The 26,189-nt window shown below is 43.2% G+C and overlaps 1 protein-coding gene across 3 annotated transcripts in view; it reads left to right on the top strand.

Annotated features, from left to right (window-relative positions):
- The window catches only part of LOC125031883 (rho family-interacting cell polarization regulator 2-like), a 116,786-nt gene that overhangs the window by 66,842 nt on the left and 23,755 nt on the right, over positions 1-26,189 (top strand). The window contains exon 1 of one of the 3 annotated variants that reach the window (XM_047622876.1): positions 24,133-24,374. The exons of the other annotated variants lie outside the window; for them this stretch is intronic. Within the exon in view, the coding sequence (XP_047478832.1) occupies positions 24,327-24,374 (48 nt within the window). The 5' untranslated portion in view covers positions 24,133-24,326. Of the gene's footprint in view, positions 1-24,132; positions 24,375-26,189 lie in introns of those variants that run through there. 3 annotated transcript variants of the gene reach the window in all.

The following is a 26,189-nucleotide window of genomic DNA, read 5'->3' as shown; positions in this document are numbered from 1 at the left end:
TTTTTTCTCGTTACTGGCCATTGTTCTTTTTTTATAATAGTCTTTGTCTTTTTCTCTCATCACGGTAATTATTTTCATCCTTTTGTTTAAATTAGCTTTATCAGTCTTGTCTCGTTCGTTTTCTTTCTCCTTCACTGAGTCATCTAATCACCTAGGTAATTGTAGTCGGTCAGTTCAGGGCATCCACGCGAGTATTCATTGTGGTAGGCCATGCAGTGTGTATGTTCATGCACCTTGTTAGGCACTGGAGGCTCACTGTTATGGAGATGAAGATTTGTCGGAACTATTCATGTCTGTTATTTACGTATTGCTTTTGTTTGTCGGAACTATTCATATCGCTGTTATTTACGTATTGCTTTTGTTTCTTTGGAACAGCAGGTTAAGCACAAGGACCATTTATACCCGCACTTGCGTGGTCTAGACTCTATGTCAGTGGCTCCCAACCTTTTTTTCAAACGACCCCAATCATGCATCTCTAGACATGACCGCGACCCCAGTCTGTTCTACAATGTATAGGCTTGTATTATATATTACTAATTGTTGGCTGTAAAAATAAGGAAAGACATAATAAATATCCGTGTTAGAATACTGTCAGGTTGGAAAATAGACAAAATTCGCATCATTAAATTTAATAATTGTATTTGATACTAAAAGTTATTTAGCAAAACATGCACTTCTGAAATAATGTTGCGTCTTATTTTACAAAGACAAACTAAAAATGTGATTATAAGTGCTTTCTACCAACTTATATGAATTGGTCTTAATGGGAGCCCTGGGCCTGAATCATGCTAAGTTTCTCTATTCGTGGTTTAGTTGTAGAAAGTGCTAAACTACCTGGATGTAGGTAGGGGGAGACACGTCTGATACAGGATTAGCGGTTAGGACTACTGCATTTTAAACTGGTGTATGATATTCAAACAAAAATCATCCATTATTCCTCGAGCAGTAAGTGACTACGTATATCCTGAAAATATCTCAAGTTTCAGAATTGACCACGTCAGATATTTTGAGGTCTTAGCGACTCCAGGGTTGGGGAAGACTGCTCTAGATAAACCCTGTGTGGTATGCGTACATACTGTAGATCACTTTACGCACACATGAGTGTAAATCATCTCTATGTGTGTAACTTGGTGTTGCAAAGCAGTACAGCGACACAGATTCCCACTGTAAGTATTTATTAGTGTGTAAGTAACTCGCGTGTGTCCGCCTCCGCTCATAGCTTCCTATACATGTGCGCCGTCACTCCCCGTGTGCATTTAAACTCGAGTACAGCCAGCCGTACACGCGCACGCCCCTTTAGGTGTCTGGCCATCATTATTGTATCCCAAAATGCATAAGTGTGAGGAGCACGTGTCGCCGAGTGGCAAGGTGTGTCGCGCGCGTGGCAGTAGTGCTTGCGGGGCCGCGCCATTACGCCTGATTGGGAGAGTTACGGCTCGTGTGGGCGGGGGTGGAGGAGAGGGGATCTGAGGGAGGGAGGAAGAGGGGGTGGGTGAGTGTTACGGAGGGAGAGGAGAGGTTGGGGTAGGGGAGCGAGGAGGGGGGTGGGTAGAGAGAGAGAGAGAGGAGAGGGGGGGAGGAAGGGAGAGGGGGATGGACGAAGGTAGGGGAAGCGTGCAGACAAGTTAGTGGGGAAGGAGGAAGGAAAAGGGAAGAGATAGGGAGGTTTGGGAAGGAGGGAGGGGAGGTGAAAGGGGGGAAGGGAGGGAGACGTGTTATGGGACCGGGAAGGGTAAGGTAGGGGAAGGGTGGGGGAAGGAGGCAAGGAGGGGTTAGGGGATTCGCGAGGGTAAGGCAAGGGTAAGGGTAGACAGCGAGGGTTAGAGGATAGGCAATATTCGGGGAGTGAGGGCGGTGGTGGGGGTATTGGAGGGGCACGAGTTGGAAAAAGAGGGGGAGGGGGGAGCAAGGGGGAATGAGTGGATTGTTATGAATGGGAAAACAAGACGATTAGGATAGGAATATGAGAACTAGAATGGCAAAGACAGAAAAATTTAAAATAGAAATGCTAGGCTAAGAAACAGAAATAAAGAAAATAAGGAGGTAGGGTCCAGAAATATGGCTAGAAGTTGCAAATAAACACCTCCTCCTCCTTCCTTTTCCCCTTTGCACTTTTTTTTTTCTCTTCTCCCCTTCCCCTCTCCTCTCTTCCCGGTCCCTCATGCCCCCTAATCGTCTGTTCAACACAAGCTAACTCGCTGTCCGCAGAGTGTGGGAAAAAAAGAAGCAAAACTGCATTTTTTCCCCTGTTGGTCGTCACACCTCGCCCTCGCCGTGCCCAGTCAGCTCATCTCCCACCTCTCCTCCCCACTCCCCCAGGACCTTGGCTCATGCCCCTACCCTAACCTCCCGCTTCCTTGCCCTTGCTCCCTACCCTAACCTCCTGCCTCCTTCCCCTTGCTCCTTACCCTAACCTCCTGCCTCCTTCCCCTTGCTCCCTACCCTAACCTCCTGCCTCCTTCCCCTTGCTCCCTACCCTAACCTCCAGGTTCCTTCCCCTTGCTCCCTACCCTAACCTCCAGGTTCCTTCCCCTTGCTCCCTACCCTAACCTCCTGCCTCCTTCCCCTTGCTCCCTGTCCTAACCGTCTTCCTTTTTCCTCCTTCCTCCATTCTCTACTGCACTAACCGCAGCCTCTACCCCAACTCTCGCTCTCCTTACTATCCTGTCTCTACCCCCTCATACCCTCTTACTCTCTTCCTCCAAACTCCATCCCTGCCCCCTCCTCCCCCTCTTCCTCCTCCAAACTCCCTCTCTATCCCTCCTCTTCCTCCTCCTCCTTCTCATCTTCATCCTCGTCCTCCCCCCCCCCCCCCTTCAGCCACTGCCTTACTCCCCTGCCCCTGTACCAATACCTTTGACCTTTTTGTGTCTCTTTATTCTTATCCCCCCCCCCTCTCTCTTCTCCCCCTCCTCTCTCCCTCCTCCTCTTTTTTTTTTTTTTTTTTTTTTTTTTTTTTTTTTAGCTCATCGCATATGTTCTCGTTCCCTTTTTGTCTTTTCTGTGTATATTTTGTTTGTGATTATGTAGGATTAGTTTTCGTTTTTTTTCAGTTATCTCTGTTTTTCTTTTATATCTTCTGCGTCTCTTTCTCCATTTCTTTTTCCCTTAATCTATATTGATGGTGTTCTGTAGTTCTTTCAACTCATTTATATAATTTCATCGTTGAGATGTTATCGCTAATGCCATCGTCTTTTTTAACAAAAACATCAACTATCACCACCACCATGATCATCATAACCATCATCATCTTAATAATAATAATAATAATAATAATAATAATAATATATTTATCAAATCAAATCATCACCATCATCAGTATCTTTAACACACGATAAAAAGCTAAATCAACTTCAATAGGGCCACCAACAACGGTCATTGTGACCAAAGGTTAAAATAAAAAGATTAATAATGAACAACATTACAAAGCATGATGTGCAACTGACGATTTTAATAGTTGCACTCATTGTGAATGAGATGGTGTAACTATCGAAATATTAAGTGCACATCACACACATACACACAAAAAAATAATAATGTAAAAGAAAATAAAACAAATTGATAAATAGACAAATATATAGAAAATGGTACTACAGCTATAACAACACCGATATTAGGAATAGCATACCGTCAGACATGATTATTGTATCAATACTCATTATATCAAAGTACTTCATTTTTCCCGTCATTTGTCACTTACGAGACACTCCAATCGCCACGTAATTAACCAGGATTCGACGCATCGCTAACTGGACCGATGATATGCGATCGACATAACGTCATCGATTATGGCAATGAGAGTAGTTGTAATAGCTATAATGTCGGCGAATCATTAGGGATGATTAAGAGCAACGCGATCGGGGTAATTAGAGAGTGACAGTTATTTCGTTCGATAATTTTTTTTTTTTTTTTTTTTTTGCGCGAGTATGTTTGTTTGGCTCGTAGGTTTTGGTTTTAGTCTTTGTTATATTTGTAGGATTGGGTTTGGTTATTGCCCCGCGTGGATAATCCAGTGAATCTATGTGGAATCCCCAATGTTGTATTGAAAATAGGACCATCATGTAGTATGCATAGTGTTTAAGACCACATAGCATTTTCGAAATCTAGGAAGACTATGTGGAGTCTCCATGTAGTTGGTGTGCAGCTCCCAAATATCATTCGGCATTAACGGCGCCCTGCAAACGGCCCGCAGGCATTCACACATATCCGTAGCTCCCCCGCCATTGTTTGTGTGCGTGGGCGTGGGCGCGCGGTGCTTATAAACAAACATTATCAATCAGTGCATTGTGCGGCTGTTACGGAGGGAGGGAGGGAGGTGATAGCGAGATAACAAGTGCAGGCAGGTGGATGGTAGGAAAGGGAGGAAGGGGAAGGGTATGATAAATGATAGTAAGAGGGGGAAAAAGAGGAGAAAGGGAGGGAAGAAGGCTGTGGATGAGGAAGGAGAGAGAGAGAGAGAGAGAGAGAGAGAGAGAGAGAGAGAGAGAGAGAGAGAGAGAGAGAAAGGGACAGCAGGAGGGAAAATTAAGAAAAATGGATAGTGATTATAGACGAAGGCGATATAAAAACAACCTGCCAAAATAAAGGAACATTGAAAGTGAGGCAAGAATGAAATAGAAGAAGGGTACGATAAAACAGACAAACACAGACACCCAAAGATGGCGACCAACACTTCACGCTCGCTCTTCCCCCAAAGGAGATTCTGCAAGAGTTTATTATCCGTCTGCGTGACGTCGCCTGGCGCTTTATCTTGATTTTATTTTGTCTGGGTGAATGGGGGAAAGAGAGAGAGAGAGATAGAGAATGAGAGTAAGAGCAGGAGAGAGAGAGAGAGAGAGAATGAGAGAGAGAGAGAGAGAGAGAGAGAGAGAGAGAGAGAGAGAGAGAAGATAAAGCCAGAAGCGAGAGAGAAAATGAGAGTGAGAGCGGAAGGGAGAGAGAGAGAGAGATGAGTGAGAGCGGGAGAGAGAGAAAGATGAATAGAAAAGAGAGGAGAATAGTTTCATGTTCGTGCAATAGCTTTGTTTTTTAATAAGATTCTGGGATTTTTTCTTCTGAGGTTTAGGATGTGGCTGAGGCTTTTTTTTACGATGCTATTGGTATTTGTTACTGCATTGTGTGTCGGTTGATTGGATGAGCAGAAACTAGTGGTGAATATTGCGAGACTGAGGTATTGGTTGTGTATTGTGCGTGCGTGTGTGTGTGTGTTAGTGTGTGTGTGTGTTAGTGTGTGTGTGTGTGTTAGTGTGTGTGTGTGTGTGTGTGTTAGTGTGTGTGTGAATACTGTACATCTGTATGTACGTGTTCGTTATGGGTATTGTATGCTTGGAGTATTTTATTTTTATAAGTACAAGGGTTTGTGGTTTGTCGTTTGTTGCATGCATTGTGTGGTTGCACAATGTATATTTGTTTAGCGGTTCCTGAATGCATCGGTGGTTTAATAACAGTTGCAGAGCAATGTTTTTTTTTTCAAGTTTTGTTTTACTGTGTTTGTATTTGCTTGTAGGTCACATTTATCAAATACTATGAATGGCTGTGCATTTAAGCTGTATCTTTCGTGTGTACGGCTGTGTGTGTTTATGTGTACGCTTGCCAAATAGACAATCTGGTTGCCGAACTCCCCCCTCCCCCTTCGACTGAACGTTAGTCCCCCTCCCTATTAACCTCCCCCTTCCCCTCTCGGTCTCCCTCCCTCTCTCGCAACTCTGCACCGGAAATGGCTCCATCACTTAGTATGTTCTTGCTTTATCTCTGCAAGTCGCGGTTGCGTGATGTGTCGCGGCCTCCGACACTAACAGTCGCGCCTGCTTGCTTGCTTCCGGATGACATCACGCAATTCTCCGTCACAGTCGCGCCAGTCTCTGCCAAAAGTCCTGTCATCGCCCCTCTGCCTTCTGACGTGGTCCCGGTTCCTGTCCGCCGTGCTGCCCTGCAGGTTTCGGGGACTATCAGCGTGCCGTCACCTCGTCGTCACTCCTGGCCGCCCGTTATGATCGCGTTGGCCCTCGTTCCGGCCACTCGATCTAGCGCGCGTCACGTCGCTCTCCGTCACCGGCCGCCCGACGGCCCTCGCGTAGCTCCTGCCGGTCAGAAGCCCCGCCCGGTGCCTGGCATTCTTGTCGGCGCTGAATCTCATCTGTGATGCTGCAGCGGCAGAGAATCGCATGCGCCGCCGGGCCTTCCGCCTCCATTACCGCCGCCGCAGCGCACGCCGCGTTTCCGCAAAGGAACTTTCTCGAACTTTCTTCCCGTCTGGATAGAGAGTGAAGTCACTTTGCGGTGGGCGTTAAGTGCCGGCATGTCTTCGCCTCCACGATTGCCAATCCGCAAACGCCATTAGCTAAAGCAATTTACTCGAGAAGCAGTTTTACTTTAACTTCCCCTCCCCCCTCCCCCTTCTCATCCTCCAATCGCCTTCCTCTACCTCATTACCCGTCCCCCTCCCTTATCTCCAGCGGTCCTTCCCCCCCCCCTCTCTCTCTCTCTCTCTCACTCCCTCTCCCTCTCCCTCTCCCTCCCTCTCTCCCTCTCCCTCTCCCTCCCTCTCGTCGCGTCTTGGACCCCATCTCCAGCTCTCGAATGCGCGCCGCTTACGTGCAGCGAGATGCATAAATTGCGTGCATTTCACTAAGCGTTTTCGGTGATTGTTCTCTCACTTGGAACAGTTGGCAACCCTGGGGCTCTTTAAGTCTATTTTCCTCGTTGATTTTCTGAATTGACTCTTTTCTCCGTAATTGATTTAAATTTTTCGTGTGATTTCAGAACGTCTGTAATATTTTTCTTTCTCGTGATAATATCAAAAGTCTTTCTTCAAGAATATTATAGTCCCAGTACTGTTAATAAATATATATGTATAGGGTATGTGTATATATATGCCTGTGTGTGTGTGCGAGCGTGCTCGTTATTGTGCAGCATGTATACATCATGTGAATAAAAATGTGTGTCGCTATATGTGTGTATAGACCCATGTGTATGTTTGTACAGAATTAAACGCATTTGAATAAAAAATGTGTGTGTTTCTGTTTGCGCAATATGTATACACTTGTGAATAGAAATGTAGGCAGAGCAACGTTTACACATAGTTGAAGTTAAATATTGCCACATTAGAAACTTTAATCCTTATAGGACGTAATCAAAACACCCACAGTTATATACACATATGTACACATTTGTATACGCAAATTATATATATATATACATATATATCTGACAGTGTTCTTACTTACCTTACCTTTCAATCATTTCATATGTTTATTTCAATCTTTACATTCGATTTCGAAGGAAAGGTAGAATGATCTACCAAATTATGGTAATGATACGCTAGCCTAAAAAAGCGCAGATCATTTCACTGATTACCGCAACTTCTTAGGGCTGTAGGCAGAGAAAATTAAGCTTAATTGGCTTTCTACGTGTGATTACCCCCCCCCCCCCTCCTCAGCTCCCTCGTCGTAGTTGTCGCTTTCCGCTGCGTGTTTGTCGAGAAAAAAAAGTAGGATACCTCTTGCGTTGATGTCACTGTGAAATATCGAGAGACTTTTCTCATCGGTCTAACCATGAGAGATGTTTATTTTGTAGGAACCGATTCCTTGCGTCAGTCCATGGGAAAGATGTCGCTTTTGGTTTATTGTCGAATTGCCGTTACAAGGTTGCGTGAGAGCCACTCAGTTTGCGATGGAGCTTGTTTATTTTCAAATGTCTCAGAATATACCCAGCGCTTCGGCTGACTGCAATTTGTTTTTAGAGATGGTGATAAGCCTTGTATACACATGCTTACACACGTTTATATGCAAATATACACTTGCCAATATACACGTACACATCTTACACATGTATGCACAGACACATACACATACACGTCTGCGCGCCCAGCACACACACACACACTTGGACGTACATATATACCCTAACACACACACACACACACACACACACCGGTAAGACCACACGAAACAAGGTCTATATACTTATATAGACCTTGCTTCAGAGTAACGCATTGTAACGCCGATTGACACATAGCGTAACACAATTCACAGTAACACAATAAGAAGTAATAACGCAAGGGAGGGGGTCACGCCACCTCCCCCACCCTCTGCTCTTCTCCCCCCCTTCCTCTTCTCCCTCTCACTTTCTCTCTCCCCACTTCCCCTTCCCTCCCCATATGCCTCTCCCTCCTTTCTCTTCTCCTTCTTTCTTCTTCCATCTCCTCATTCGCTCATCCCCTCCCCAATCCCCAGCTCTCTCCCTTCCCCCTTTCCCTCTTTCCATCCTCTCATTCCTCTTCCCTCTACTCCCCCTCTTCCTCTCTCCCTATTCCCTTCTCCCTATCGTTTCTGTCTCTCCCTCCTCTTCCCGTCCCCATCTTCCCCCTCCCATTTCCTCCATTTCCTCTCCCCTCTCCTGACTCCTGTCTTCCCCTCCCCCCCTTCTCCAGCCCACCTTCCCCATCCCTTTTCCCTCCTTCCTCTTGCCCCTTTCCCCTCCCCCTCTTTTCTTCCCCTTGCTTCCCCACCCCCACCCCTCCCCCTCGTTTCTCCTCCTCTTTACTCTCCCTCCCCCTTCCTTCCTCTTCCTCCCCCTCTCCACCCCTCTTTCCTCCCCTTCCCCCTCCTCCCCCTCTTTCCTCTTACTCCCCTTCCCTCTTTCCTCCCCCCTCCAGCTCGTCACCGTGGGAATCCCGTGGACGTTTTCTCGGCCACTCTGATCAGATCTACCACGACGGACCCCAAAGACGACACAGAATGTGTTTGTGTCGTGATCGACCCGTAATTGTGGGTATCTGTTACCCTCTGTTTGGTAACTGTGATGTGTGCCTGTTTTCGTGTGATTGCAGTGTTGTTAATAGGGTGTGGAATCCGTGCTTTGAATACGGAATGCAATCGTGAGTTCTGAATGATGTTTGTAATCTGTATTGTATAGGTATGAGAGAAAAGATCCCATTTACACAAAGAATGATGGTTCTTTTGTGTATAGTGCTTTTCCCCGTCATTTTATCAACACGGTAGACCGTTTTGTCATTCGTCGCAAAGGGATTCTATCCCGTAGTGATTTCAAGTATGTTTAGACGGCTTTGTAAATTTCCTTTTGCCTTTTGTAATAAAATCCTGCTTGATCTAACTCAAACTGGATCCAAATCCCTTTCCTCATCAAAAGTATATAAATAATGTTAAGGATTATCTTAATGATAGTGATAATAACAATGATAATAGTGACAAATTAAAGAGTAAATAATGGCTCATGATCCGCATCTTAAACTTCGTTATCAACAAAATTCAATACTAATGACCCAAAGAAAAATCACCTATGAGTGGAATCACTATATTTTTAGACACGAATTTATTTTGTTGGAAGGATATGGTTTTTTTTCCTCGAACATCACGAATTTTGTCCATACTTGCGATAGATATTGCGTTAGAGTCACACGCAGGTGCCATGACGAAGCTCTGTCACAATTCCCAGAGTGATGCCAGAACGACTCGCTTTGTGCATCTTGGCGTGCCCGGCGTCCCTTATGGAGAACGTGTGGGAGAGAGAGAGGAGGGGTGGAGTAGTGAGTGAGAGAAAGAGAGGGAGAGGAGAGTAGGGGGAAGGGGGAGCGGAGAGGGAGAGAGAGGGCGAATAAAGGGAAAAGGAAATCAGATTATGATCAAAGAGAGAGAGAGAGAAAGAAGAGAGAGAAGCCTTGGGAGATAGAGCGAGAGAACAAGATGAAAAAAAAGAGATTTTTATATAGGCTCTGTGAGTACTCAGGGATGTCAGTATCAACATCTACGCAGAAATAACACGTTTGTGCATGCGTATCCCCAGTATAACACAGAACCATGCCGTTCCTTCTACACACGGGGATATGTGGATCAGTAACACCTCACGAATTTAGAGATTTATGCCCAAAAACTGCATCGAAATGGATTCAGAGCTGTCACAAGTGTGCTCTCTCATCAGGCAGCTCATTCAGAGGCAAGCTGCATGTTTTATGTCATATTTTTCAATATTGTTCAGCTGGAAAAGATCACGACACTGGGGGAGAGAGAGAGAGAGAGAGAGAGAGAGAGAGAGAGAGAGAGAGAGAGAGAGAGAGAGAGAGAGAGAGAGAGAGTTAAAAGAAGAGAAGAGGAGTAGGAATGATGAAGTGAAAAATAAAAAAATGAAAGTAAATGAGGAAGAAAGAGAATCAGGAATAAAAGGAGAAGCAGATGCGAATGTAAGGAGGAAGTGCAGATTCACCGCACACAACAAACACTTGTTGTAGGAACTCTCAAGAGGGCAAAGAGCACCGAAGAAAGATGAGAAGGAGGAAAGGGGCTAGAGGAGTAGGAGGGGAAGAGAAAGAAGAAAAAATGGTGAGAAATGGAGCTGGATGTGTACGAGAGGAAGAGGAAGAAGAAAGAGACCAGGAGGAAAATGGGGAAGGTGACAAGGAAGAAAACGGGAGAAACATGAGGGAGGAGAGTATAGAAGTGAAGAAGAATAGATGTAGAGGATATGGAGAAGGGAAAGGGGGAAAGAGGAAAGGGAGGGAGAAGTAATTAAGTGGGAAGGAAGACGATAGATAGGAAGAGGGAGAACAAGGGTAAATATAATGTGGAGAAGGAAAAGGAAGAGAAGAGAGAATTAGAAAAATGGACTGGGAAACCAAAGAGAGAAGGGAAAGAAAATGAACGAATAAAAGAAGAGAGGAGGGGAGAGAAGGGAGCAAGTGTCATGTGCAGGGGGGTGGGGGCAGAAATCGGTGACGTAAGGCTGACTAAAGTAATGGCCAGGGATTAACAGGTGATCTGTTATTAGAGTGAGTCATTAGACGCAGAGGGAAGCGGAAGAGGTCAAAGGTCACGAGATGATCACGGGAGGTAGCTTCATCGTGGCCAGATGCGCTCCCTTTCCGTCGCCTCTCACACAACACCTTCTCTTCTCAATTTTCCTTCCTTTTGTCTCTTTCTCTTCTTAATCTCCCTGTCTTCTCTTTCTTTTCTCAATCTTCCTACCCATTTTCTCTCCTCTTTTCCTCTTAATATTTCTCCCTCCTCTCTCATCTTCTTTTGCTTCCATCATCTTTTCATCATCGAACAAAATGAAAGAACGAGAGTAGGGGTAAGCAATTAGTGTGAAAGTCGATTTGTGGTAGACGGAAAAAGGTCTATGTAATTAAGTTACAGGTGATGATAGTTATAAAAAAGCAATTGGTAGATGAAAGTAGAAATTAGTAAAAGTTAAGGGAAGACATGAGTACTTATTGCTGGTACGTAGGAGAGCTAAGAAAGTAGAAATAGTAGTTCACGAGAGTTTAAAGGTAGATGAAACTAGAAATTGCTCACGGGAGATTTAAGGTAGATAAAAACAGAAATAGTTCACGAGAGATTTAAGGGTAAAAGAAAGTAAAGATTACAAGTAGTAGATCAACATAAAAATAAATGATAATCCAAAAGTGACAGTGAAAGTACGAAAGTAGGAATGATAGACTGCTGGTGGGGAGAGAGAAAAAAAAGATGAAACGCAAAGATGACAGTACGCTAAGAAGTGATAAGCTAGAAATGATGGTACAAGTTACATATAGTGTCACACTTGCGTCACGCCGAATAACCTTGTCAAGTGTCACGTCACGTTCCATTATAGGGTGCCACGTTGTCACCCCGAGGTTGGTGGTAGCATTTCGGTTTGCTGTGCCTCGAGGACTTGCATAGAAAGTGGGAAAATGAGAAATAATTAGGAAGAAAGATAAGAGACGATAATGGTAAAGAATTTGGATGAGGGAGAGAGGAGGAGTGAGGGGAAGAAAGGGGGGGGGGGGGAAGGGAGTGAAGGGTAAATGTAGAGAAAGATAACGGGTCTGGGGAAAAGATTAAAGAAAGGAAAATAGGAAGAGAAAGAGATGTATAGTATGTGGTAGAGAGAGAGCGAGAGAGAGAGAGAGAGAGCAACTTGGCCGCGACCCGCCAAGGCAGTCATGAAATATTGATCATTAAGTCACAAAATATTGCTTCACGCGGCGTAACTCCGCCATATGTGCCAGAACATGCAATAGACACCAACGACGTCACTCAAAAACAAGGAAAGGGGGGATAAGGGGAAAGGGGAAAGGGTACTGTATAGGGGGGGGGGGGGGTGGCGTCCCTTTGTGATGTGCGTGACCTTTTTCGACCTTCAGGACTTTTCAGAACTCTTTCTTTAAAGGCTTTGTATTCACAGCGTGTTGGTACTTTGTCAGTCATATTTAACGCGCGTTGAAGTTAAGACTCGCAACGTCGGGCATCGTAGTAATTCCGCGACTGTTTGCCGTTACCCGTTAAAACAGTAAACGGGTAACGTGATGTAACATGAGTTCGTGTTCATGCTGTTTCTCTGCTGGACGGTAACGTCGCAGATAACAGGAGGACGTGCGGGGCCTTACGCAATGGACGTGACGAGTAACAGAATTTATATTTTGTGTGTAATTCTGGCTCATGTCGACAGAGGAGCGAGCCACGAGCCGCGGTGAGTGACTTTGTGAGTCGGCATCTGCGGGAGGGTCTTCCCCGTTTCCTCTTTTCCTGCTTTTTTGTTCTTCTTTTCTTCTTCCTTTGTTTGGAAAACGTTAGCATTATAATCTGAGCGTGTGAATGTTGTTGGCTTTAAACAACTTCAGCGTTTTGTGAGTCTTTCCGTTAGGTCTGCCGTTCACTATTCTCTCTCTTTCTCCCTCTCATTATCTCCCTCCTCCCCCTATTTCCCTCTTCCCTCTCTCTCATCTCCCCTCTTCTCTCCCCTCACCGTACATCCACGCGCTTCTGTTAACATTATATCCTTGCGATGATGTGAACGCTCCTCGCATTAGTAGGAATTCTGGTGGTGTTATATCACGACGTCCTAACATTATCGCGTTAACTCAAGGAAGCCCACACACGCCCAGTGTAACAGGATCGACCTGATATCAGGAGATTTGGGCGGAGGTCACATGTACTCAGCGTGTGTTTGTGTGTTTCTGTGTGTGTGTGTGTGTGCGCGCGTGTGCGTGTGTTTGTGTGTGGGGAGGGGTGGAAAGAAGGAAGAAATGGCCGTGATATATTATGATTAGCAAACTTATATGGTGGTAAATATATCCAATCTTTCTCTCTTTGTCTCTCTTTCTTACACTTACACACACACACACACACACACACACACACACACACACAGATTTCCTCACTCCACTCACCCCCCCCCCCCCCCCCATTGTCCTGTTATCCATTTCTCTACTTATAACCACATTTTAGAATCTCTTTTCCTTCACCCGTTGGCCTTGCAGCGGAGGGAATGAATGCAACGCGGAGAGCAATTTTGCCAACGACGAGAGTGTGTGGCAAGAGCGGGGAGGAAAAGCTTCTCTGCTTGACAATCAGCTGCATCCTCTGTCGTCTCTGTGGCTTGCTGCTGTTGCTTTTTTCTGTTTCTTTTTTATTACTACGTTTTATTTTTCTCTTTCTTTCTATTTACTATTTTTTTAGGCGCTATCTATTGGTCGGTTTGTGTACTTAGCTTCTGTTTTTTTGTGTTTTTTTGTTGCATTTTCTTCCTCCAGATGGCTCAATTATTTGTTTTATCTTATCTATTTATTGTAATTGTTAGTAGTGTTATTGTAATCATTATGATTATTGTTGTTTTATTGTTATTATTATTATTTTTATCATGTATATTATTGTTGATGTTGTTATAACCATTATGATAATGATATTTTAATCTATTTATTCTTGTTAGTAGTTTAGTTTTTTCGTAGCTAGAGTTTTTTTGCCCCTTTTTATTTTATTCTGTTTTCTTTTTCTTATCCCTTATCGTAATATTCCCTCCCTCTCTCTCTCTCTCTTTATTTCTCTCTCTCTCTCTTTCTTTCTTTCTCTCGATCCCTCTCTTTCATTCCTCGTATATCTTCCACTGCCGCTTCCCTCTCCACCTTTAATCATCTTCGGTCTCCCTCAATCATTCCCGTGTTGCCAGTTCCTAAATTATCACACGTGTGCTCACGGTTGGTTCGGATACTCAAGGGTCGTAATTTATTTTAATTTACAGTATTTATTTACTATTTAAAAAAAGAAAAATGTTATTTTGTTCATTCTTTTTATCTATGAGCACAAGCTAAGCCTTTTGGTCCAGCTCATCTGTAAACACACAAACACACACACGTGGCGACGGGCCGTGGCAGACCCGTACCGCAAACGTGACATGGAAAGGGGGTGAGAGAGGGTGTGTGGGGGAAGGGGGGTGAGTGTGGATTGGGAGATGGAGGGGATGAGGGAGGGAGAGAAGGAAGGAAAGAGGGAGGGGAGTCGGAGAAGGAGAGGGGAGGGAAGAGAAGAAAAATGAGAGAAGAGGGCGCGGGAGAGGTATAGGGGGAAAGAGAAGTGGGTAGTGGGGGAGAAATGTGCGAAAAGAGGGAGAGGGGAAGAGATATTGGGACGGAGGAATGGGAGGAAGAGAGGATAGGAGAAAGGGAGAGAAGAAGAAGAGGAGGAACAGAAGTTGGATTTAAAGAGCGAAGGAGGAAAGAACGAAAAGAGGAAAGGACAAGGTGTAGAAGGAGGGGAGAGTCAGACGGATATTTGATATAATATACTTATTCGTGACAGAGCGTGTGGGGCGTGGGAGGGGCAGGGAGACACCTGTTCAGGGGAGGGCGGAGGAGGTGAAGGTGAGCCCGGTGACGTAGGAGACGAGGGCTGTACATTCATTTTATTTTATTTTTGAATGGAAGTTTCAAATGATGTCTTTCACTAATGAAAAAGAACTCTTTGTTTTTGTTAATCTTTTTGTTCACTGTACAAATATATGATTGTTTGCTGAAAAGTGCCTTTGTGTATTTTATGTATTTATTGTACATATGGAATTATGCGGTTTTGTGTTGCCGCTTTTATCAGCGTGTTTACCTTTTACTTCATAATTCGTGTTGTTAGTGATATTGTTATTATATAATGTTGCTAGCAAAGATGATAATGAGTGACAGTGATGATAAGGGTTGTAATAATGTTAATAAAAAAGAAGAATAGCTGAATGATAATAAAGTTATTTCATTATCATTATCATTATTATTGTTGTTATTCTTATTCTTGTTATTATTATCGTTATTCCGACTCTCCTATTACTATTACCATTACTATTATTATTTTGGTATGATAACGATGATGACAAACAACAAAAATTATGATGACGGTGAGGATGATAACGATAATAAAAATTATTATTACCAAAATCAAAACAATGAAGATACTGACAATTTCCCTTACCATCATCTCAACCTGAATGGGATTTCTTATGCTGAGTCATCTGTTTCCTTGTAGTTGTTTTATAATAGTATCGTTATTACTGTTGTATTATTTGAGATCTCATTCGTGCCTCTCTTTCCCGCAGGTAACATGTGATGCCACCGCACCTGCCGAGATAACGTTCCTGTGAGCTCACTTTGCTTGTGTGTGTGTGTGTGGGGGGGGGTGTATATGAGTGTCCCTTTGTGTGTATATGTGAGGATATGTATATATGTGTGTGTGAGAGAGAGAGAAAGAGAGAGAGAGAGGTGGGGGGGGGGGGGCGGTACGTGAGTCTGGAGAGGGAGGGGAGATTGTATGTAAGTGACTACGCTTGTGTTTATGTTGTGTGTGTGCTTCCAAATATACATGTGCATCTGTATGTAAGTGACTACGCTTATGTTTATGTTGTGTGTGCGCTTCCAAATATACATGTGCATCTGTATTCGTGTTTTTACCATGAAAGAATCTACTGAAAAAAAATATGAAATGAAACAAAGCCAACCAGACACGTGTGGTGAAAGACTGACTTACAGAGAATTTGGAAAAGGATACAAAGAAAATTATAGGGGAAGAAATGGAGAGATAAAGATTAAATCGTAGAAGGTAAAGGAGAGAGAATAAGAGAAGACAAAAATGTAAAAGAACAGTAGGTACAGGGAGAAAAATAGAGAGCGGGGAAAGAAAGATAGGAAGGCCAGGAAGAAGGAAGGGATAGAGGGAAAGAAGCCAATCAGGATGAGAAGGAAGGAAGGGATATAGGGCGGGAAAAGAGATACAGGCGGAATGAGGAGGGAGGGAGACAAAAGAGAGACAGAGGGCGGAAAGGAAGAGAGATAGAAGGGAGAAAAAGAGGGAAGTTAAGAGAGAAAGACAGAGGGCGGGTAAGAGAGAGAAGGGAAGAGAAAGATAGAGAGGACAGGGAAGGGAGGAGATAGATAGATAGAGAGAGAGAGATGGCGGGGGAGGGAGAAGGGGAGAGAATGGGCGTGGGAGGGAAGGAGAGAGAGGGGGGACAAGCAAGGGAGGGGGAAGAAAGAGAGATAGAGAGTGGGTAAAGGGAAGCCAGACAGAGAGCAGGACATGGGAAGGGGAAGGGAAAAGAGACGGAAAGTGAGAAAAAGGAGAGAGAGACAGAGGACGGGGAATGGGAGGGAGGGGTATGGAGAGAGAGCCAGGACGGGGGAGGGGCACCGGATGGAACTCTTTAAAGATGATGAACTGCTAACATGTCCTCGCTTTGGCCATGGGGGAGGGGGATCGAGAGGATGAAAGACGTAAGAGTTTTAAAAAATATAAGAATAAGAGACGAGAGATAGAGATGATGGAATTCAAGGATAGGTGAAAAGGGAGATTAGAAAAGAGATGATAGACAGCATAAGAGAATGAAGAAGAAATGAAGTAAAGGGAAGAGGGGAGAAGGGGAGGGATGAACAGTACGGCGATGAAAAAAGAAAGGCATAAGAGAATCAGTATTATGGGAATGTGAATGGAGAAAAAATGGGATGGATCGAAACAAGAAATAAGAGAAACGGTAGAATGGGGACTAGAGAGAGAGGGGGGGGGGAGAGGGAGAGAGAGAGAGGGGGGGGGGGGGAGAGGGGGGGGAGGGAGAGAGAGAGAGAGAGGGGGGGGGGGAGAGAGAGGGAGAGAGAGAGAGGGGGGAGACAGAGAGAGAGAGAGAGAGAGAGAGAGAAAATGCGAGAGAGAGGGGGGGGGGGGGGAGACAGAGAGAGAGAGAAAATGCGAGAGAGAGAGAGAGAGAGAATGCGAGACTGGTACAGAGAGACAGACAGACAGAGAAAACGTAGAGAGGAAGAGCAAAAGGGAAGAAAGCAAGCAAGGGAAGGAGATAGCCCCTGAAAGGCCAGAAGATGAATGAGTCCGCGGGAAATGAGAACCGTGAATGCCAAGGGACTGCGCGGACGAAATGCCTTTTGGAGTCGATGGAGGAAGCAGGGTCACTCCGCCTTTCATCTCCAATGGTGAGCGGGATGGGCGGGGTGGGCGGGAAGCAGGGGGATTTAAACGTGGAAGTCTTTGGGGCGGAATTGGGGGCGGGATAAGGGGATTGCAGTTCGCTAGGTCTTCTTTCTTTGTTTATCTTTCTCTCTTTGTTTGTCTCTCTCTCTATATATATATATATGTTTCTCCTTCCCTCTCTCTGTCTCTCTTTCTCTTTCTCTCTCTCCCGCCCCCTCTCACTCTCTCTCTCTCTCTCTCACTCACTCACTCTCTCTCTCTCTCTCTATCTCTCTCTCTCCCTCTCCCTCCCCCCCCCCCCCCTCTCTCTCTCTCTCTCCCCCCCCCCCCCCCTCTCTCTCTCTCTCTCTCTCCTGGGTGCAGTTTATACAGGTGGAACTATACGACGCTGTTAAACGCTGCGATGTTTGTAAGAGTCTTCAGTACGTGATCAATAAATCAAAATTCGTTTGTATGTGCTGCCTCTGTTTTACAAATATTGGCATAACAATTTATTTCGTTTTGTAACTTTCTTCTTTCTGATTATTGCTGTATTTCGTTCTTATTATTATAATTTATATTATTATTGTTATTATTTTAGAACTGAGAAATGGTGCACGACACAAAGACCTGCAAATATGGACATATTGAAGAATAACGTTTTCTTTGTTTTCCGCCTTTGTTAACACTTAAACGGATTATTGTTTTTTTTTTTTTTTTTTTTTTTTTTTTTTTTATAGAACATACACACTGGTGTATTAAATGTCGACAATCTTTGTGTGACAAGTCTGGTGGTGGTTTGCTCTTGTCGCCCTATGCTACACAGGACATGACTTTTGAGGCGAAGTTCGGATCATTTTTTTTCTTCTTTTTTTCTATGTTAAGCGGATAACAGCGAGGTTAAAAATATGAAGAAAACAACAACAAAACGTGAGGATGAGGTCAGCACTTTTAATTGGTAGCGTGAAATAGCACATGTTTCCTATTCCATTAGCGCCTGTCGGTCACTATGCGCTAATTTTATTTCGCACTTGAATTGAGGTGTGTGTGTGGGTGTGTGTGTGTGTGTGTGTGTGTGTGTGTGTGTGTGTGTGTCGAATATGCTTTGTTTACGTTTTTTTCTTCTTACATTACTATGATATGAAAATGTTAGATATCAGTCCAGCTTCGGAAATATGTTGTAAATCTTTAAGAAAATAATAGAAAAATAAATATGTATGTTATTCATTCATGTATTTTAGTGATGTTTGCGGTTAATTATGAGAAAGCATGATACTTAATTAAGAACAGGGACAATTTGCTATTAAGCTTGTAGGCTTAAAAAGGAAATATGAAATTACCCCTCAATAGCGAATGATTTGTAAAGTATTGTAAATATGCAACAGTTTTGCAAGTAGGTTGATCGCAACAGCCATACGAAATACTCCCAGTTTTAATGGAATAGTAATATCTCTTTAGAAAATAGCAATATAAACAGAAAAAAAAAAATGTGTGTCTGAATTTACAACCAACTATCGGACGGTGTTCATAGTATATTCGATAACTTCAGGGAATAATCGAAAGAGTGAATACTACGTACATGGTGGCATGGCTTTCAAAATATGATTACGCTACATGCAATGTTGATTCGCTCTTGCAACGCTCTTTGAAATTAACTGGGATTAAAATATTGTAGATATAGAATCTGAATATTCACCAGGTCCTCTCTCTCTCTCTCTCTCTCTCTCTCTCTCTCTCTCTCTCTCTCTCTCTCTCTCTCTCTCTCTCTCTCTCTCTCTCTCTCTCTCTCTCTCTCCCTCCCTCTATCTCCCTTTCTCCCTTTATCTCCCTTTATCCCTTCCTCTCCCTCTCCCTCTTTCTCCCTCTCCCTCTTTCTCCCTCTCCCTCTTTCTCCCTCTCCCTCCCTCCCTCCCTCCCTCTCTCCACGCTTTGAATTTATGCATGTATGTTTCTACTCCATGTTCGAGTGCTGCCGTGTGTGCATTTCTGTGCGTATGCACGTGTATTTATCCTCGCGCGTGTTAGACAAACCTTTGTCCTTTGCGGAACCGACTTGCAGCTCCTAGAAGTGGCAGCTCGGGCAGGGTGACAGCCAGGAAAGTCTTTGTGCAGTCAAGGATGTGTCACGATTGAATATTGCAGCCAATAAAACTCTTTCTTCGGTGCTGCAGGATAGGCGGGTCGAGAGAGCAACCTTTGACTAAGTTTTATGAGAGAGAGAGGGAGGGGGGGAAGGGAGAGGGAGGAGAGGGGGAGAGAAAGAGAAGGGAGAGGAAATGAAAGGCAGAAAGAGAGAGAGAGAGAGAGAGAAAAGAGGAGAAAGAAAGAGAAGGAAAGGGAAAGAAGACTGGGAAAAGAGAAGAAAAAGGGAGAGAAGAGAGCAAGTGTTGGAGCAAGAATGTCCGTGATGTAGATTTACCTGAAGAGATCAGGTACCGGATTTCTACTTGATCCCGGCAAATCTCTTCACAGCACGGGCCCATGTATTTGAGATCTCAATACCCCAGTTGTTGCGTAATTTGCAAAGTGTATAGTTAGATCAAACTTGCCCGTCAGAGTTTGAGAAGCAAACGTGCGTAGTCCAGACTGCACTTTTTCCCCGCGAACACATTTCCCGCCCCGTTGCTGTTTGTACGCCGGAATCAGCTGATTTTTATTTTTTCTCGGTCTTCGCTCTTTGGAGCGGTCTTTAAAAAAATTTTCCTCATAGGAAAACGGAACGGAATCTGAGGTTCGCTCTTTGTCTGCATCAACGTACCATGCTGTTACTACCCGCGTGAATTCATCGTGCAAAAAAAAGGCATGTTGTGACGCAGTGGACGGCAGCATGTCGTGATATCCTGATTTTTTTTTTCTTTCTTGCTCTACTTTCCTTTGAAAAAAATATCCCCACTTAACTGTCTATAAAGATTTTTTCTCGCAGAGTCGTACTCTCTTGATCTTTAGGGTCATGTTTCACTTTATCTAGAGAATCTTGTTTTATTTTCATTTTAAGTGTAATAGGCCGCGTCACTTTATTTAAAGAGTTGGATTTTACATCCCTTAAAGGGAATCATACATTACTTCGTTTAGAATCGTGTTTTACATTCGTTAAATAAAGTCAGGCTTCACTTTTTTTTTTTCTTTTTTTTTTGCAGAGTCGCACTTTACTTTCATCAGAGTCGCACATAACATTCATCAGAATTTCCCAGTTCTATCCTTGTTCGGGATAAGGTGAATAAACCCTTCCCAAGGACGATGACGATGCAGGTGATGATGATGATGATGATGGAGATGATGATGATGGTGATGATGACGATAATGATGGTGTTGCGTTAAATATCGCTTGTTTATGAGCCGCCAACTCCTTTCGACCGGCGCGTGACGTGACTAGCGATAGATTGATAAATGTTTATATATACACTTTTTACTGTGAATTGCCAGCTTTTCTTGTTTATGTGAGCATTTGTTTTTTCTTTTGTCTTTCTGTTATTTATTTATTTTTGTGTTTTCGTCTTCATTTTAGTCTCTTTTATAAGTTTCCTTCGATCACTGCAGTTTTCCTTTCTTATAAGCATCTCGTACGTTCTACACCCTCTTTTGAGCTTTTTAAAGATAAATCTTTATTATTTCTCTAACTGTCATCCATCTCTATTTCGGTTTTATCATTCCTTCTTTCAGTTCTAGTTTTGCCTCACGTTATCTCATTCCCACGACTACGAGAAGATGCAGCACAAGAAGAAAGACGAAGTTAGAAAAAAATAATCCGTGGTTTTTCCCTTTTTCCCCACTTCTCGGAAACGCGAGGCAGTGAGGGGAAGGCCAGCGGCATCGTGGACGCACGCACAGGCAGTCTCTCTCTCAGTCAGTCAGTCAATACGATTTTAAGAGGGAATTAACTGTAAACAACAATATTAAAGAGGAGAAAACATCGACACTGTGGTTTATTCTTTTGGAATTATTTTTTAAGTGTGGGATGGATGTAGAAATCTGATGAATAGACATTAATAAGGATTGAAAAGTAAGAATGATTTTTTTTTTTTAATATTAGAATGTGATAAAATGAGTGGTTGAGAGAAAGAGGGAGAGAGGAAGTAGAGAGAGATATAGGTGAAGAAACAGACAGATAGAGACAAAGGTGAGGTGTTTCATTGCAAGCTTAAAATGGGCTTCAAGTTGGTAACGTACTGAAAATGTAAAGACTGATGGAATTAGAGACGCACGAGTCAAGCGCATGCCGCCGTCGGCAACCTCGAGGATACCTGAGCTACAGTCGGTAATGCAATGCAGAAGCGATTCCGCTTCGCTGTCGTCATCCTCTCCATATCCTCGACTTCGCTATCCTCATCCTCACTATCCTTATTTCCCAAATCTTGACGGTGCTCCTCGTGAGGGCATTTGATACCCGCATATACCATCGACGGAGGACGGGTGGGAGACAACAGACGAGACAAATCGGGAACGAGCGTGATGTCAAATTAGCATAATTTACTCGTCGACAAACAGACACAGAAGAGAGAAACAGCGCCAGAAGGAAAGGGGTTGTGTAATTATGTAGGTCAAGTTTGACGGCAAGATGTACGTTCTTGATCCTCAAAGGAAGCGGAAGTCTGTAGACCGGAAGTGAGTGTCGAAACCGCGAAGAATGGCCCAGGACAAGAGTCAGAGCCGGCCGGAGTCGTTTGGTCGGGCGTAACGTGGTGATTGTAACTGATTAACGGTCTTGGTAGTATTATCGGCCCGTTGCGTAGCTCTTCTTTTCGCCACGCGGTGTGAATTTTCCTCTAATTGTGCCTGTGGACAGTGTGCTTGAAAGGTAAACTGGTTTCGGGTCTGCAATATATGTGAATATTATCATCATTATCGTTATTGTTATTTTTATCATTATCATTAATATTAGTAGTATTGCCATTGCAGTTGTTATTTTGTTATTATTTTCATCATCATTATCATTAGGGTCATAATTATCATAATTACCATCATTATGATCACTACTAACACCATCAATATTGTTAATGTTATTGTTTTTTTTATTTATTTTAGCATTGTTATCATCTTCATTATTATTATCATTATTGTCAGTGTTAGCATTAGTGTTATTGCCGTTACTAATATCATTGCTATTATTGTTATTAGTGTTACCATCATAGTAATGATAATAATAATAATCAATATTATTGTTATTATTATTATTAGTAGTAGTAGTAGTAATAGTAGTAGTAGAGTAGTATTAGTATAATCATCATCATCTATGATTATAGATATATTTGATATTATTATTGTTATTATTATTATTATTGTTATTATTGTTATTATTGTCATTATTATTATTATTGTTATTATTATTATTGTTATAATTATCAGTATGATAGTAGTGGTTATCGTTATCATCATCATCATCCTCATCACCATATTCATAATTATAACTCATTACCACTATCAGAATCAATATCATTTTATCATTATTTTTAGTAGTAGTAACTTCCTCATTATTATAGTTCTAATCACCATTATTATAACTATCATCACCATTATGATCATCATCATTATGATCATCATCAGTGCTATTATTAATGTTGTTAGATTGCTGTTATTGTTATTGATATTAACATTGTTATTATTATTGTTTGTTGTTATTGATTTTGTTATAAAAGTCTACATCCATTCATCTGGTGTCGGCAAGTCGGAATAATTCTCTTTTTGAAAACTAAAACCTCAAGTACCGCTTTCATTCGCTAGTTGACCTCACTGTCGCCCACTCTCTTGCTAAGCGTCACACATGCGTCATAAAGTCTATTATGTGGTAATTAAGCCTTGCTAATCTCCACACTGTGGTAGGGGGGAGAGGGGGACGGGGCAGGTCAGATAGGCTAATTGGGAGAGTCAGGTGGACTGTGTGAGTGTACGTGCGTTTGCGTATGCGGTGTGTGTGTGTGTGTGTGTGTGTGTGTGTGTGTGTGTGTGTGTGTGTGTATGTGTGTGTGTGTGTGTGTGTGTGAGTATGTAGGTACGTATTTACTTAGTTACGAATGTAGGCTGTGTCTTAAACCCTCTATGAACATAAGACTGTCGCATTACTTTCTCATGGTAATTCTGGGGAAGTTTTTGCGGTTGTGTTTACGTTCACCGGCTGTGTGTGTGCGTGTGAACGTATGACTGTATATTTTCCGGGGGAAGGATGTGCGTCTGCATTTTGTTTACGTACGTCAGCCTTATGTGGTTATTTTTATGTGTGGCATTTGCAGTCTTTTAAGTGTCTTTCTGTGATATCCGCCATGCACGTTGTGAATGTGACATTCATTCGCCCCAAAAGCAGTGTGTGTGTGTGTGTGTGTTACTTATATTTATGTAAGCATGCATATATATATATATATATATATATATATATATATATACATATCCATGTGTGTGTATGATTCATGTATGTATGTATGTATGTTTAAGTACAAATAACACGACCTTGAGAACCGCCACATGGACGTTCCGTGTGACCCCTCGCAGAATGGGAGTCAAAGGATCTCGTGTTAGCAATTTGTATCGGGGCGGCAAACCGTAGGGAGGGTATGGGGGTGAGGCTCGGGTAGGGTAGCAATGGCAGAAGGGGGCAAGTTGAAGGACAGGAGGCAGAGATACTGGAGGGCAGGATGGAGAGGAGCAGATGTGTCGTAAAATTGGTAACGCAAGTCAAGGTTACCTTTTTTGAACCCGTGTTTGGGTTGAGCATCTTCGGAATCTTGAATTTTATTATTTTCCCCATCAGATTTTTTTTAACGTTCGCTACGGCTGATTTGTGACGATGAACTCGAGATGGTATGTACTCACGTCCTCATTATTTACGGTTCTTAAGACCTGTTATAAATAGTAGATGGCAACCATGTCGGAGGAGGAGGAGATGGAGGGGCGGGGGAGGGTGGGGAGGGGGTAGAAGTCAGGTCAACATCCTGGCTCGTCCTTAGTGCCGTGGGGACGCTTGCGGGGAAAGGACTTGCCGCTCCGTGGACTGAAACTTCATATCCTGAAAGAGCAACCGCAGGGCATCGCATAATGTTGACGTCTTCTTAACTCGCGCCTAAGGCTGCCATGATGTGAAAAGAAAACGAAAGAGAAATCAATAATAGTAACAATGCGTTGAGTGAAGCGTGTATGTGTTTATCAAGTGTTAGATACGAAGTTGCCATGCCATTCAAGGATGTAAGTCCGAGTCTTTTTAGTGGTACTTGGGATTGTTTACGTTCTGGAGAGACGTCGCTGCGTGTTATTGTTTGCTCAGCTGGGTACTCCTCGCTACAGCTTTTTTTCTCGTCTTAGTAGACCTTGTTATAATTTGTTTTCATGTTCGAGTTAATGAGTGAAGTCAGAATTTTTATCAAGAAAAGAAAAAAAAAAACACCCGTAAGAACCAAGAAAATTTAAAAGAAAGGCACGACGTTTCGGTTAAACGGAACGATCTCATGTACGAACACTATAATTTCCACTCTGAAAAAATCAAAAGTTTACGTTTATATATATGTATATATACATATATTTATTGATTTATTTATTTATAATGTATATGTTTATATATCTATCTATCTATATATATATTTTTTTCGGTAATCACTCGCTGTTTCATAGTTTATTATATCTAGAACATTGTTAATTATTGCACCAGTAAAAAATAATATTACACGTGATCGAAATTAGAAAATAAGGGTGATGACAAGAAGGGTAACGAGTGAAAGCGGAGGAAGTGGATATAAATGTGATGAAAATATACTAATCAAGAAGACAGCTTACGACAGAAATGGATAACAAAGGTGAATGCCATGTATAAAGGATGATAATGTGTACACAGGAACATTAAGAGTGATAAAAATACTATGAACAGTGAAAATGCCTTATGATTATCAAATGAAGATATCTGAAAAATGTAAAATACTGATAATTGTGCAGATAGCAGAGAATAAGATCAACATACCTGTCGGCTAATTATCTTAATGGTGGTTGTGCTCCTGGGTGTGTGTGTGTGTGTGAGTGAATAAGTGATTACATGTGTGCACGCATAATTTATGTGTGTGTGTGAGTGAGTGAATACAAGAGTGCGCGCGTGTCTATGTTCGTGTAGCCAATATAGCTCGGCAAACCTGAGGACGCTGCCGGGTTGCAGAGCAGGATGTAGAGCTGCAGAGCGAGTGGCGAGCCATGATTCGAAGCACGTGTCGTTTGCGCTTTGAGGAAGTCGCCGAGTCATTCTTTTGGACAAGAAAGTCCGAATGCTTGAAAGTCTTTTTTTTTTCTAGATTTTGCTGTGGGTTATCATGTGCGTGTGCATGTGGGGGGGGGGGGGTCACTGCTGATGCGTGCATGCTTGTAGTTTTTCTTTTCATTTTCCGCGATTCTCTCTCTCTCTCTTCTCTCTCTCTCTCTTTTCTCTCTCTCTCTTTTCTCTCTCTCTTCTCTCTTCTCTCTCTCTCTTCTCTCTCTCTCTTCTCTCTCTCTCTCTCTCTCTCTCTCTCTCTCTCTCTCTCTCTCTCTCTCTCTCTCTCTCTCTCTCTCTCTCTCTCTCTCTCTCTCTCTCTCTCTACATATATATGTGTGTGTGTGTGCATATACATATATTCTCGATATCTATCTATGTATCTCTCCCCCTCCCTCTCTCAGCTCAACTGAAATATTAAGAGAAGGAGGAGAGAGAGAAAAGTCAAAAGAGGAAACAGAGGTGGGGAGGGCGGGGGAGGTATGAGGGCAAAAGGAGCGAGGGGAAGTAAAGGAAAGGGGAAGGAGGGAGGGGGTAACAGGAGCCCTTGCGGAAGCGTCCGGTGCGGTGTTGGGTTTCACTGTCACGGATCTTAGGGGAAGGGAAAGAGAGGGGGAGAGGAAAAGGGAAAGAGAGGGGGAGAGGAGAATGGTGGGAGGGAGGGAAGGGGGAGAGGAGCAGAAGGAGAGTGGGAGTGGGAGTCGGGAGGGGCAAAAGGAGAGCAAGTGGGGGGAGGGAGGGGGGGATTGGCAGAAGGAGAGTGAGAGGGA

Source organism: Penaeus chinensis, chromosome 13 (genome assembly GCF_019202785.1).
Source record: "Penaeus chinensis breed Huanghai No. 1 chromosome 13, ASM1920278v2, whole genome shotgun sequence".
Classification (NCBI taxonomy): Eukaryota; Metazoa; Arthropoda; class Malacostraca; order Decapoda; family Penaeidae; genus Penaeus; species Penaeus chinensis.
Note: the sequence above shows the minus strand (reverse complement) of the source record. Positions and strands in the feature narration are given on the sequence as shown.